This window comes from Alosa alosa, chromosome 7 (assembly GCF_017589495.1).
Source record: "Alosa alosa isolate M-15738 ecotype Scorff River chromosome 7, AALO_Geno_1.1, whole genome shotgun sequence".
NCBI lineage: Eukaryota > Metazoa > Chordata > Actinopteri > Clupeiformes > Clupeidae > Alosa > Alosa alosa.
Window position 1 is genome coordinate 27,876,133 of NC_063195.1, and position 12,830 is coordinate 27,888,962.

At 41.0% G+C, this 12,830-nt stretch overlaps 1 protein-coding gene across 1 annotated transcript; it reads right to left on the bottom strand.

The window, feature by feature from the left end:
- Positions 1-1,284: 1,284 nt before the first annotated feature.
- LOC125297989 (amine sulfotransferase-like) lies at positions 1,285-6,419 on the bottom strand. Its single transcript, XM_048248600.1, has 7 exons — positions 6,230-6,419; positions 5,140-5,345; positions 4,667-4,793; positions 4,069-4,163; positions 3,843-3,950; positions 2,154-2,226; positions 1,285-2,012 (listed from the first exon to the last, which is right to left on the bottom strand). The coding sequence occupies exons 1-7, from the start codon at positions 6,393-6,395 to the stop codon at positions 1,885-1,887; spliced, it is 903 nt and encodes a 300-aa protein (XP_048104557.1). The 5' UTR covers positions 6,396-6,419; the 3' UTR covers positions 1,285-1,884.
- Positions 6,420-12,830: the final 6,411 nt, after the last annotated feature.

Below are 12,830 nucleotides of genomic sequence, written 5' to 3' on the forward strand. Positions count from 1 at the left end.
GCTCCTTAGTATAATGGATTTTCATCATTATTAATGACACAGAAAGGAATGATTGTGGGAAATACAAAAGCACTAAAAATGTCATGTTCTGTTAAACAGTTGCAGTACATACTTCATTAACACAAACTGGAATTTAATCATTGACTGATTGAAACAAAGCAGCTCACAGTGCACTGACAGACACTTAACTTCATCCTGACATTGTTTATCACAGAGTTATAATAGTCTTCTTCTAGTCTTCTTGGGTGTGACTGACACCTTTGTTCAGTGCTAAATGTAACCAATCGGAGTTCAAAGGTATTTGCCATATGCCTCCCTTGCTACATTCATGATAGTGTTGCAGGTCAGTGTGATGGTCTGCAGCACCCATGTGACATGTCAAACTCATGCAGGCTCATGTGACATTCCCGAGCTCATTGTTTTTTTTTTTTTTTTTTTTTAAAGGCTGTTATTCACAGATGACTTGCGATCGAAACTAGACCATTTCAACTGAGTGCTCCTTCTTTTGCACTTGTATAATATGAAAAAACTATGAAACAATATGGAATTTAACATTCACCAAAAAAAGGGAAAACTTTTTATAGGATGATGATGACCCTACAAAGACTCGAACAAAGATCACCATGGACTATGTTTTGAATAGAATGCATGTATATCATTTTAAAACACAAACTGATGAGGTGTGTGAAATCCTTACATTCAACTTTTCTTCTCTTTCTCTCTCTCTCTCTCTATCTCTCTCTCTCTCTGTGTTCATCCCGAGGTCACCGACCACACAGGGGTCATGTGGCATTGACCTCCAGGATGTGATCGTCAATGGCCGTATCTCAGTCTTCCTGATGCTGTCCACCAGGCCTGGTGCTTTTCTGTCATCTCATCTGATGCGTTTGCACCTTCTGCTGGGACGAACAAGCATTGCATACTGTTCTTTGGATTGCCTTTTTTTTGTGTGTTTTTTTTCTTTCTGTTTTTGTATTAAGTCCCTAGATTGATGAAGTTTTCCATACGGTTGCATTATGAACAAGCAAAAAAAAAACTGATGAATAAAGAATTGAAGGAGGTGGTAGGGAGGGAGGGAAAGAGACATTATAGGCCTACCGTTATAATGAAGATGAAATGCCAACTTGGTCAAGTTAAAATTAACTCAGAGTAAATGATGGAGTGAATAGTTGTTATGGAAAATGTGTGAACGGAATCTTTCAAATAAATTGATAGCCAATGGGCCAATTCATTCGGCAGCACAAATGTTTAATTCATCCACTTTTATTACAAGCCCTACCGACATGAGGAAATGAGGCTTAGTTTCTCTGTGTGAAATTACCTATATCCACAGAATTGTCTAATAACTGTATAAGATTGCATTGCATTTCCAGTCCATATCATTCTGATCATTCAATGTGATTAGTAATAATCTAGCACCTTATTTGAAAATCTGGTAATCCAGAGCATGAGGTGATATTTGCCTGACATAACAAAACATAAACAGATAACAGAAGATTCCTGAGACTCTTAGATAACATAGCAATGCTAATAGTAGCAATAAATGTCATAGTTCACAGTGAAGATCAGGGATAAAGTGTCATTGAGAACATGTGATGGGGCATAGATGGTCATGTAATTCATTACGTTGCCCATGGCTGTTGTGGCATGAGACACCTGTGAAGAACATGAATTGACATGAATCAACAAAACACAACTCTTGAGTTAAATCTCCATGAACTCTTGAGTTTGAAGGGAAAGAGTGTGATGTAAGAGTATGATGCAATGTGCTGCTACCTCAGCTTCTGTGAGCGAGACAGCAAAAAGTGTTTTAAAAACTGCCAGTGGTGTTCTATTGTCCAGAACTCATGTGTGTTTATGTGGTAGGTTGAGTTCTCATGCAGTTCATCCATGCAGCTCCTTAATGTCCCAGACGAACTGGAGAGAGAGATCCTTCATCCTCTCCTTGTAGCCCTGGTCAAAGCGATCACTCTGGGCCACCGTCAGGCAGTTCTTCCAGTCCCCGATGGTTCCTGAATCAGATAGACATTTTTAACATGAAGAAATTCTATACAAATAGATGAATCAATACCTATAGACATGCAAACAAACATACAGAGATCCAGCAGACACACACACACTGTACGTGTCATCCTGTTTTAAAAGGCCCTCACCTTTACGCAGGAACTTTCCTTTGGTGGGGTCTTTTACATCATCTGGGAGGAACTCATAGTTCGCTTTCGAGTCATTGGGGGCCAAGCAGCGAAGCTGCGAAGGCACCCATTGTGATTCTATGATTTCTTATTATTATACTTTCTTCCGCCATGGAAGTCAATGGCAGCCCATAGAACCGTCTGGTAAAAAGTTGTGAAATTTGGCACACTTATTAGGGACAGTACCATGATTAATGTCACCAAGTTTCATGATGGCAACTCAAGCACTCTAGCGCCACCAACAGGCCAAAGTTGGATGTGCGTTCACGCACGTAACTTTTGACCCGTATGGCCGATTGTCAAAAATGTGGTATCGATGTAATCCTTGGACCAAGCCGAGTTCAACGCATCCTATGACGTCATTTTCCGCTATGATGGATTTTCCGCCATATTGGATTTTATCGAAAGTGAAACTAAAGTTTCACGCCTCACATAGTTTGTCCGATTTTAACGAAACTTAATACATATGATCTTCAGACTAATCCGCACAAAAGTTATCGATTTTTGTCTTCGGAACTAAAACCGTTCGCCCGTAACAACCAATCGAAATATGCGGCGAAGCCGCCAAACAGGAAGTGAGCTCATATCTCAGCAACCCTTTCATCTGTCATAACCAAACTTAGTACATGGACTTATATCCCCATCTGTAGAGCACTCAAAAAATCTGGTGACCTTTGACCTCTAGGGGGCGCTGTAATTAGCGAAAATGCATTTTGGCCTGTAGCTGTTGATGTGTTTGGAATTAAAACATACTAGTGGTGTCTGGTAGTACTTTTGGATGTCCTTAGGCTGACCCAGGCCAACTTGTGATGTCAACATAATTGATTTGGCTGCCATATTGAATTTAATCAAAAACACGTAAAAGTTTTCTTTTATCTGATTTTCACTAAAATTGGCTCAGACCATCCTCAGACCTTGCCTTATCAGTGTTTAATTTTCTGGAACGATTGACAGAAGCGTTCGCCTGTAACAGCCAATCGAAATTTCATGTGAAGCCGCTAAACAGGAAGTGAGCTCATATCTCAGCAACGCTTTCATGTATCAAAACCAAACTTAGTACATGGTCCTCAGGACCCACCAGGAGGACGCTCAAGAAATTTGGTGACCTTTGACCTCTAGGGGGCTCTAGAATTGGCAAAAATGTATTTTGGCCTGTAGTTGCTGTATTATTCTGCAATGGAGGTCAATGGCAGCCCATAGAACCGTCTGGTTCATCCTGATGATGCACAAATAATTTGGTGACCTTTGACCTCTATTGGGGCATTGAAATCACAGCAAGCATGATCATATCTCAATCGATCTTTTATTTTTGATGTGAAACTGTTGACAGCGAGTTCTATCCAGTTAATTCTAATGCGTGCGTGCAAGGGTGGGGCGGGGTGGGACGGGCAGGGGCGATTGGATGGCGGGTGGGTTGGCTGGGTGAGGGGGCGGCAACACTCAGCCCTGGTTCAGCCACACAAAATCAGTTATGTTTTGATGTGAAACTTGACCTTGTAACTCAGCCAATCTTGGGTTGTTTGACATGGAACTTGTTGTGACTGCTTAATGCTATATGCCTGATGCCACGGCATTGAGTTGCATGGCAAATCTGGACTTCTGGACTGCTGAACTGCCTGCTTGGCCCCCTCATTGCTGCTTGCAGCTATATTTCTTCATGTTGTTGAATGTGACCCGCTCCACCACGCTGTCTATTGCTGCGTCAGACAGGTTCTTCCCCACAAAGTCACAGAGCCTCACTATGACCGACCTTAGATCCTAGAGAAGTCAGAAAGGAAAAGATCATCCATGCCAATGACCTTTATAAGAATTCATTAATTCATGTTAAACTTCACTTATGTTTTTTTTTATGTTCTAGTGTGTTTTTCAATAATACCTTGATCATCTCCTCATAAGTCAGAAACAGTATGTTGTATTTGTCCTTGTTGGTGTGCCATCCTTTGACATGATCAAACCAGCACCCTCCAACCACTGCAAAGAAAGGTAGGAACATTTTCACTTTGGAATCTGAAATCATCTGAATTTAACATGAAGCATGAAAAGCAGTGAAGATGAGAGAATACACTAGAATTAAGGAAAGAATCAGTAATTTGGGAGCTTAAGGAGAGGAGAGGAGACTTCTCTCCCCAACACCTGCGACCCTCTGGCCCCTGTGAGTGAGATCTGGACCTACTGTACCCTCTATAGGATATAACGCATGTAACCAATGCATGTAGTCATTTCACATAATAGTAACAAATTAAATGTGAATTGTAGGTTAAGTGCACTTAAGCTACTGACTGGACATTGGAGATCCAGTAGGTGAGACAAATAAATAGGCTACAATAAAAAAGTAGCCCAGATAGATTATTATAGATGTAAAGAAATCAATTTCATCAACATTTTTTTTTTACTTGTACTTGTAGTCCTGTCCAGTGATTGAGAAAAACCAGATAAATCGGTATATGAGGTCAAGACAATTCTCATCAACTTACTCCACCCAGACATGAACTTCTCCAACATTCCGTCATAGTCAGGAGGAGAGTCCAGCTTCTTCATGAATTTGGCAAAGTGAAAATATGACACCATGGCATCTTTGGGGTTCCTCATCACATAGATGATCTGAAAGAAGAGAGCAAGTAGAATGATATAAAGGTGCAGATAGGATTGGTGTTTATCACTGCTTAAGAGAGAGAGAGAGAGAGAGAGAGAAAAAAGAATACATATATGCTTACAATTTATAGTGTATTGATGAAGTGTAACAATGTTTGTAATGTATATATATATGTATATATACACATATATACATATACATACAGTATACATAATGCACAAAAAAGGGCATGATTTTAAATATTTGTGAAAATGCAGATATGATTTTTTGCATTTTTGTCGCTGAGCTCTTCTTATCTGGGTGTGGAGGTCTTGGTAAGTGTGTGGTTGATCCTGGGCGCCCTGCTCCACTCACCTTGCCCCGGCCCTGCTGTAGGCCACGGGGCATGAGGTGGGAGTGCAGGTGGGAGCAGAAGAGGCGGGGCGAGGGCCGTGTGGTGTAGTCCTTGCCCTTCTCCAGGAACTCTAGCCAGGGCATGCGCTCAAAGGTGATCTCGTTGGCCTGCTCGGGGAAGTCCTCCTCATATATGAGAGTGATGATGCGCTGAGTCCATACCGTGCCTGAGTGACAGAGAGAGACACACACACAAACACACACACACACAACAAGTACATACACAAGTATACACACACACACAGACACAGACACACACACACACACACACACACACACACACACACACACACACACACACACGCAAAGACACACACGCATTACACACACACACACACACACACACACACACACACACACACACACACACACACACACACACACACACACACACACACACACACGTGCGTGCGTGAGACAGAGCAAGAGGTGTGGAAGTAGAAGAAAAAGATGATAACTGAACTTTACATGCAAAACCCCACCCCCCCATAAAAATCTAACCACTCCATCCACTAATGTTTACAGCCTAGTACAGTAGCCCACGTGTCCATTGGACAAACATTTACCTATATGACTTGAGTCTAAGGGTTACGCCTCTTATATATCATGTGAGAGTTCACTCACAGTGAGATGACATGCACATTCAAATACATGTGTGCAGTCTGTGTGCAGAACACCCTTGTGTGCTTTCAGTAGAATATTGAATTCACCATTCCGTACCACTAGTTATGGAATAGGTCTACTTACTGTAATATATATCATTTCAACACAGACTATTTGAACATTTTGAAGCAGTAAAAAGGAACATGAGAAGCAACTATTGCAACTTTAGATGAGGGAAATTCCCTTTTTTCTATGATATAGGCTAGGGTAGTGTGAAAAACGTAATGTATTTTTTTCTTTTCTTTTAAGTTTACTGGGACTCCTCTACATATAAGTTGATGACTACATCTGTGCAAGCGCAAACATAATAATAATAATAATAATAATAATAATAATAATAATAATAATAATAATGTACAACCCCAAAAAAGCATGCAGTCTGACTCACCGGACTTGGGGAAGGTAACCACAAAGACATCGCTTTCTCTGATCTCAAAGCTCTCTAGACTGTCTATGTACTCCGTCGTCAGCTCCTGTGTGTCATCTACTGGTAATACGGTGCCCTTGTAGGTGAAAAGTTTGTCACCCAGAAGCTTATACTCTTGTTGGGCCATCTCGATGATATAGCAGGCCAATGACCTCAGCTAAGCTCAACTGGTGCGCGTAAAACAAGGCTGGTGGTGCTGTCGCCCGTCTTAGATGGTGAGAATGGTCGCTTAGATGATCTTTGGTCATCAGAATTCATCACTTATTACCTACACGCCACACAGCGGTTCGGTTGAAATGCAAACATAGTAAAGGGATCTTTAATGAAATTTGAAAGGTTAACGTAGGCATAGCAATCAGTTTCTGTGGACACACTCTCTCGTTTGGACACTTAATTGGCTTAGCATATGTTCCATTCTCTGTGGGAAAAATATGAGTGTATTAACACTTTCTGAACCTATTGTGTACTAGTACCAAATGTACCAGGTGTACATTTTCCTGACCTGAACACGAGATATGGGTCAAGTAGACGGGCATAAAGACTAATAGCAAGGGTATGTGACATTGTTGGTCATTCAGATACTTTTGAAAAGTTATCTGCTTGAGTCCAAGGAAGTTTTGGCACAAAATATTTGTTTGGAATCTTGCTAATACATAATTCTCAGAAATTGATGCAAAGATTACAATCACAATTTAAAAAACAGAAACATAGTACATAGCAGTTGTTATTAAAAGTACATAAATAATCCAAAAGCAAAGTTAACAATAAAAATCCATAGGCCTAACATTTGAAAGAAGGGGCATTATAGCAATATAGGCTGACTTTCCCAGCTCAGAATAAAAATGAGGAATATTTAGCATTAAACAGTCTTTTGCTGGTCTGATAGGAGTCAGAAATCCATTCGAGAATAGTTAAAAATGAAATAGTAACGTTCCAACAGTAGCTTCATAGATAAAGAAATATCTGTATGGGTCGTTTAAGAGGGGTCTAAAGACATTCCTATTCAACATATACTTAGTTGTTTAAGCGCTTATGTGTTATGGTTTATATAATGTTGTTTTATTTTAATTGGGCAGTTAATTAATTTGACATTATTGTTTATTATTGATATTCTCCTTAATGTAGTCTTAGCATGTCATTGTTTTTATATTATTGATTGAATTGACATTATTGTTTTATTATTGCCTTTCCCCTTTTTTACATTGCTTTTTATTAGGCTATTGCTTGAATTGATATTATTGTGTACTACAACTATTCTCCTTACTATATTTGACCTACATTTTAATCTGTTCCCTGTTCAATTTTAAATATTATTATGTTGTTTTGTATTTATGTGTCGCTTTGGACAAAGGCGTCTGCTAAATCCATAACCATAACCATAACCATCTGTGTTCATTTGTCATCTCTGCTAGAGATGACCATCCCGCTTTATCATAAAGGACACAGTGATCAGAACAATAGCCAGAACAATGTGTGCAGTAATAAATCTTAGGGCAGAGCCTTTTTATAAATTACGTCTCCATAGTCTTAACAGTGACATAAAAACTGCTTCAGCAAAACCTTCCTCTGACTGAACATTTCCTGACTTCACAGACTGAAACCTCTGAGACAAATAGTTCTGACCAGTCACAAACCTTATTCCCAAAACACTGTTCTGTAAAAACTTACAGAACAGTTGTAGCAAAAAACAGAGAAACTAAGACTTTGCTGCCATCTAGTGTATATTGAAAGGAAATTCCTCCACTGATTTTATGTGAAAGGCCCACAAACATGTTTTCGAGGTTACAAATGAAACACACACACACACACACACACACACACACACACACACAAACACACACACACACACACACACACACAGACAGACACACACACACACACACACACACACACATAGCCACACACACACACACACACACACACACACACTGTAGCCTGACAGAATCGCGGAACGACTGTCCCTTTCACATAGACCGAGGCGGAACGGCGGGACAAAGTGTCTCGCCAAATTTACTACCAAGCCCCCTAGACATTTTGCCGAGTTTTTTCGTTCCGTCACCAGTGTGAATGAGTCAAGGCGGAAAGGGGAATCTGGGCGGTTTCAATGCTATGTCCAGCCCGCCACAGGAGATTGCAAATAAATCTAACTGATCAAAAGCAGCAATCGCAGAGACAGCACATTATGTCAATCTATAAATTCACAAAGTCTCCAGTCATTCAATGCCTGCTAGAGTTGATTGTAGCTTGGAATGCAATCTTAAAATCCAGCGATAAACCAAGCATGAACTCACTAGCGTCTGTCTGCCCTATATGTATATCCTCTGATTGTAATGCTTATCTAGGCGATATTTGTAACATTTATTTTGTATTTGGCCTGTTATAAAATCTTGAATTTCCCCTTGAGGATCCATAAAGTATCTATCTATCTATCTATCATCTAAAATCATGTTGGAGACATGCATAAAGACATTGCTGCAAATTTAAACCCGGATTACTCTGGAATGGCTAACTGTGCAGGGGAATGCTTTACACCTTTATGTTCGGTAAAGTCTGCTGTTTATTCTGATATATGGTTTGTCATGTGTTGAGGGAAAGTTCGCGAAGTATTCCACCAAGATGAATGGGTAGGGAGACGGGCGCAAAAAAATACGATTAAATTAAAGTTATATTTCTCGCGAACCGTTTACCACAACAACTAACCACTAACATCGTTTAAAGGCTGAGAAAAAGCTCTTTCGTGTGATACATGTGATGTCTGTGATGAATAGGCTACTTCACAAGTAGTTCAGCAAATTTGGGTGAGACAGAAATACCTTTACAGAGCAGCAGTTCTGGCCATATCGGCTCTGGCTCACATGATGTATGCTTTAAATGCATTATCGCTTCACTACCCAACACGCGAACAAGAAAGAAAAGAAAAAAGAAACCAATGTGCTTATGTCGCGATTTCCGATAGGCCCAGGCCTAAAGAAAAGACAGCTATTGTAACCTAACAATTAGGATTTGCTCTACACTGCTGTTTGGTTGTCCCAAACTTTGAGACGATCCATACTCGCATTAACTGAATCTTATCAACCCGAACTGCGATGTTGAGTGACAGGATGCAATGCCTAATAATCTTCTTCGGCATAACTGCTAACAGTGCGACTAGGCCTACTGTTAAACACCTGAAAAATATTAAGCTGCTTTTTTCTTTTCATGACGAGCACTATAGGCCCACGCTTGAATGATTTATCCCTGAATGGAACGTTGCGTTTTTAAAGAACTGCTTATCACGTCGTGTGACAAAGTTTACACTAATCATCATCTTCTAATGTATCCTTATGTTGAGATGTCCATTCTCTTTGCACTAGGCTATCATTTGTGCGCGAAGCATGTTTCAATTAAGACAGTACACAAGCTATTTTTATTGTTTTAATATTGAGCGATTTCATGAATAAATTGTATGCACAGTACATTGTACGGCCAAGGCAAGGGGCAACTCTTCTCTTCAATTTCCCTTCCAAATTTATTGTCTGAAGACATCTATCGCAAGAATGTAACATTCTAACAGCAACCAAAGTGCAGTCGGTTCTCCCGTCATGGCTTTTGAAACCATACACCTGCTGTATCTAAAGGCCCACGCACATAAGGCCTACGACTATCACTCTACACGCCCCCTGTTGCACGTCACAATTTCATTTACTATAGCTGATCCTGCCTCCTGGCTCCCCAAAATGCCGCATCATGTGAACAGATCAGCAGTCCGGCACATTTTCACCTCGCTTTCAGGCACAAAAAGACGGCAAAAAGACGTCCCCTCTTCCCGCAAATTTAGCGTGATCTCTGTGTGAAAAGGCCTAGTGTGTCATGGGAAAATAGATTTGAAAGAGAGAGGGATAGGCCTAGTCTCGCCTTTGATCAATAGGTGTGTGGAGCTCACAGATTTGATGCTACATGATACAATAATCCTTATGTATCACATAAGGTGGATGCCTACAGGTGGGCATGAAAGGATTACAGTAAAGGGGATTGGGGTTGAGGAAGGGTGTGTGTGTTTGTGTGTGTGTGTGCGTGCGTGCGTGCGTGCGTGTGTGTGTGTGTGTGTGTGTGTGCGTGTGCGTGTGTGCATTCATGCGTGCATGTGTGTGTTACTGTGGCCAGGACAGGTTAAAACCCTGTATTTCTTCAGCAAGCATTATCATCTGTCACTGATGTTCCTGCTTATTGAAATCCTCTCTGAATAGCTAGCACAAATGTATCTGGTTTCAACCTTGATTTGGTTTCACACTATATAGACCATCTTTAAATGCCCAAGTTAGGTACTTTCTTTGTTTTTGATTTACAGAGAAGAGTAGAGGACTGCAAATGAGTTTTGGTTTTGGGGCATCATAGAATAAAAAGCTGAAGTGTGGAACAATTCAAGGAATTTCACAACAATTAGCACTAGGTTAATATCAGAGACAACACCTTTAAAACCTTTAATGTCAGTGAAATTATATTCTACTTACATTAGAACAATATCACACAACCAAGCATGGAACTCAAATATTGTCCACTCAAGTGTGTTCTCTTCATGATGACAACAACAACATCACCAAATAATCACCAACAACATCACCATATAATTACAAATGCCTTAAACAAGAACACACTAAATAAATGACTAATACATTGATATAATTACTAATACCTTAATTAAGAGGGCAAAAGATAATTGATGAATCCTGATTAAGAACTGGCTAAGATAATTACAGGTGCCTTGATTAAGTCTGGCATGTGCAGTTGATTGAGGAAAGGATCTCGTGGAAGCGAGGGAGATTGGAGGCCAGTCATATACATAAAGAGAGAAAAATACAGATACATGAGCAAACACACATTAACTCTCTCTGTCTCTCTCTCTCTCTTTCTCCTTCTCTCTCTCTCTCTCACACACACACACACACACACACATACTGAAGAGGCAACCACGTCTCAGGTGCACACCTCTGGTAGCCTGACCACTCGACTCCCTCCAGCTGAGGATCTCTTGAGCACGAGCCAACTCAGGGTGCCCCTCTGTCGGAGTCGAGCTACGCTACAATAGCCCTAAACCCCCCCCCCCCCCAGTCCTACCCCACCACCCCATGAACCCCATTGTGCCTGGTCGTCTCAAAGACCCTCTTTTCAAGTAGGCCGTAAATCGATCCTGGGCCTTTCCTGGCCAGGGTGTGCCGGGACCGTCTCTGGTATACCCGAGGGACCGGTGGGTGATGGGGTCAGGGGAGAGGAGGTGGGTGGGGGGTGGGCAGGGCCAGGGAGGCGGGCAGCTAAGCAGCTGGTCACTGGTGGCGCGGTATGAATGCCTGTAAACGGAGAAGTCTGAGAAAGGACAAACAAACAAAGCTGGTGATGAGGGCTATGGCGATTGGCGAGGTTTGTTAATTGTATGATGATCCTCTTAAAAAGGCAGGTTTAGTTTTTTCTTTTTTTCTGAGGGGTTGCCTCAGATGTCACAGGGCAGAATAAACAACACGTGCCAACCCGCTGGGCCTAAAATATCATTCCATAGGGAAGATTGAAAGTCAAATTTGTCAGAAAAGTCAAAAAATCAGATTAATGTACAAAAATCCAATATATATATATATATATATACAGTGCAAAAGTTTTAGCCACCCATTAGATTTGTTGTTTCACGTTATGATGACCATATATATTGATTTCTCATTGTCTTTATTAGAATTCAATCAGACAATATAAAAAACAAAAGAAAATATGCCTTTCTGGTTCAGGTTCTAGTCTTCTGCATCTATTCGATTGGTTGTTTTAGCAGTGTTATAATGACTGGTACTGGCACTGGTGCTGGCTCTGACACATTGGTATCAGAAGTGTGAAGGAGATGACGACACTTTGACAGATCGAAGATCTCATTGAAAAGCTACAGCTGGAAGAGTTTATTGCTCACCTAAAGTGGATAATACGTGACCAAAGATTTCTATTCAAAGAGCCTTGATGAGGCAAGCTAAATAGGGTCCCCAGGGATGTACAGTATGTTTCAGGTGGCTCCTCCACTTTGTGCCATGCCAAAATGTTTTAGGGTGAGCCATGCCAAGTCAGCAGCTGATATCGAGACCTCCATCGTAGCTGGATCTACCAGCAGCTTCTGCAGTGGCCTGGTGGGTGACTGGTCATTATTATAACACCGCTAAAACAACAAATCCAGCTTGAGACTGGTATCAGAACAAAAATTAAATTTTATGTGTATATAAATACGGTGTTTCCTGCTCTCTGCCTAAGACTTGCCCAAGACTTTTGCACAGTATGAATATATAGTAGGCCGGTCCCATTTGCACATAAATACTGTTACATTAATGAGAAATATGAATGGGCTTAGAACCTGTCCATGAAAATGTCTCTTAAAACTGTCAAGACGACTCTTGCGCAACATTGTATCATCACGGCAGCTGACCCCTGCAGTTGGTTTCCTGTCTTCGGGTCTGATTGCGCACCCCGTTGCCAATGACCACTGAGCCCCGTGCCATGTCGAGAATGAGGGAAACCTGTTCGGGATTAAATCGTAAACAGTCCAAGCACTTGTGCACTC